This window comes from Hippopotamus amphibius, chromosome 15, assembly GCF_030028045.1.
Source record: "Hippopotamus amphibius kiboko isolate mHipAmp2 chromosome 15, mHipAmp2.hap2, whole genome shotgun sequence".
Classification (NCBI taxonomy): Eukaryota; Metazoa; Chordata; class Mammalia; order Artiodactyla; family Hippopotamidae; genus Hippopotamus; species Hippopotamus amphibius.
The window spans coordinates 35,258,864-35,261,164 of NC_080200.1; the positions used below are offsets into that span (position 1 = coordinate 35,258,864).

General features: G+C 41.8%; 1 protein-coding gene across 1 annotated transcript; it reads right to left on the reverse strand.

Moving 5' to 3' along the window:
- Positions 1-451: 451 nt before the first annotated feature.
- LOC130837493 (40S ribosomal protein S3a-like) lies at positions 452-1,310 on the reverse strand. Its single transcript, XM_057710495.1, has one exon. The coding sequence runs from the start codon at positions 1,295-1,297 to the stop codon at positions 503-505; it is 795 nt and encodes a 264-aa protein (XP_057566478.1). The 5' UTR covers positions 1,298-1,310; the 3' UTR covers positions 452-502.
- Positions 1,311-2,301: the final 991 nt, after the last annotated feature.

A 2,301-nucleotide genomic window follows, 5' to 3' on the forward strand; every position in this document is an offset into this window, starting at 1 on the left:
CAACAAAAGAACAGAAAACCTAAATGCCAATGAGCTCTTCCCTTTCACTATGCTATCAGTCTAGCACAGTGGTTCTCAAAGTATGGTCCCTGGCCACTAGCATCACCTGAAAATTTGTTAAAAATGCAAACTTTCAGACCTCACCCTAGAACTGCTATTGGAAACTCTGGGGGCAGGGCCCTGCAATGTTTTAACAAGCCTTCCAGATGACTTCAGAATCACCTTAAAAACTTAAGCCATGTAAAGTAAGGATTTCCTTTCATTCACCATCTCTAACATGTCCAGACCTCCAGACCATTCCAGCTTAAAACAGATCATTACCCTTTCTCAGCTACTTAGTAACTAAGAGCAATGAATAAAATCCACACAAAAGGTCAGAAAAATTCATCACAATTCCATCGAATCAGAATATCTCATTATTGTCAGGTTATTTAAAAAGAATGATCAGAAGTAAAATATAACAAATAATTTCTTTTATTTGTCACCATTAAAAGTCTGATTTTTAAACAGATTCTTGGACTGGTGGCTCATATCCATCAGCTCGTTCACCTTTAGCACCTGTCTCATCCCCAGTAGCTTTTCCAGAACTACTACCTTCACCACGTAGCTCCATGAGTTTTCCCAATTCAAACTTGGGTTTCTTCAGCATTTTTACTTTTCTAACAAAGACATCATGGAGCGGGTAAATAGATTGGCAGGTCTTTTCTATGTCTTTTCCAATGCTGTCTGGAATCAATTTATTGACCACCTCTTTCAAGTCATTTGTCTGTACCTCTCGGGTCACGATTTCCATCATCTTCTTGCGGACCTGGCGGACCTGCTGGTGCTGGGCATATGAGGTCTTCCGAATCTGATTGTTGCGTTTTTTAGTAAAACCCACACAGAACAGACAAAGCAAATAACCATCCGTAGTCTTGACATCAACGTGAGCTTCAATCACGGTCTGCCATTTTTTGACCATGGAGCACATTTTGTCACGGGTAAGATCCATGCCATGGAAATTAGTCAGGCAGTTTTTGCCCTGAACATCCTCAGTAATAAGCCTGAATTTTCTAAACGCAACTTCATCATTCTGCAGATCAGCAAGGCTCGCTTCAAAAACACGACCCTTGAGGCCATCAGATGCAATTTTGGTTCCTTGAGTTCTCGTGACTAGTCTTTTCCCAATATTTCTTATATTGAACATAGCTGGTGCTTTCACATCATACCAATCTTTCTTGGAAAATGGGTCAACCACTTTCTTCTTGGCTCCCTTTTTACCGCCTTTCGTAAGGCGCTTGTTCTTGCCGACCGCCATGGTGCTGCTCCGTCCAGCAGTATGTTAACTGCGTCTGAGTATGTCTAGTTTATAGACTGGAGATCTTTTTTCTGAAATGAAACAAACAAACAAACAAACAAATTACAGGAGTGACTTGTTACAATGTTCATATGGCATGCAGGTGCGGGGACGTAGTAAGGTTAGGGAGTGAGAGACAGGATGTAATTCACACAGAGTTAAGTGCGATAGGTGCTGCCTGTAATTTACATATCAGGGAGTATCAGGGAGTGAGATTAGCTTTGTGAACTACAAATCTAGTTACTACAGATCAGCGACAGTTAAAGTAAAGCAAGGTGGGAATAACTCTTTCAGACCAGGTTATGTTTCTCCTCTAGCCTGTTAGCTGCTCTTGTTTTTCTTGCTCTCAAGAGAAAAAAGAACTCTCATTCCTATTTGCATTGCAACAGTTTCCCCCACTGCTAGTTTGTTCCCTCCATGTCAATGGAGAAACCCACTTCTATTTGTATTGCAACAGCACCATCCCCAACAGTGTCCAAAAGTGATGGTTCAGGGTGGCAGCACTGGGAAAAGGCAGCTTTGTGTATCAAAAGCTCTACTGTGTTTATCAAAAGCTCTACTGTGTTTGAGGTTAAGTCCACTATTTCTCTGGGATGACGTGGTGGATGCCTTTCAGATGTGTCACAGAGACATGCACACTCTGAATACACAGACGCTTTCACAATGAAGGAACATCACATGAGGGGTGGTGTGAAATAACCTAGAGGTAGCACTTGTAGGACAGAAGATTCACACCAAATACAATCATCTCAGCATAATGAAGGAAGGAAATCTTCAGTGGTTCCTTATTCCTGAGGATATAAGTTTCCTTACACTAAAGAGATGCCAATTCTAAAGACAATGTGGAAAATCCTTCAACTGATAGCACAAGGAAATCAGCTTTGTGCTTTGTGGTGACCTAGAGGGGTGGGATGAGGGTGGGAGGGAGGCTCAGGAGGGAGGGGATATGGGGATATATGTATAAA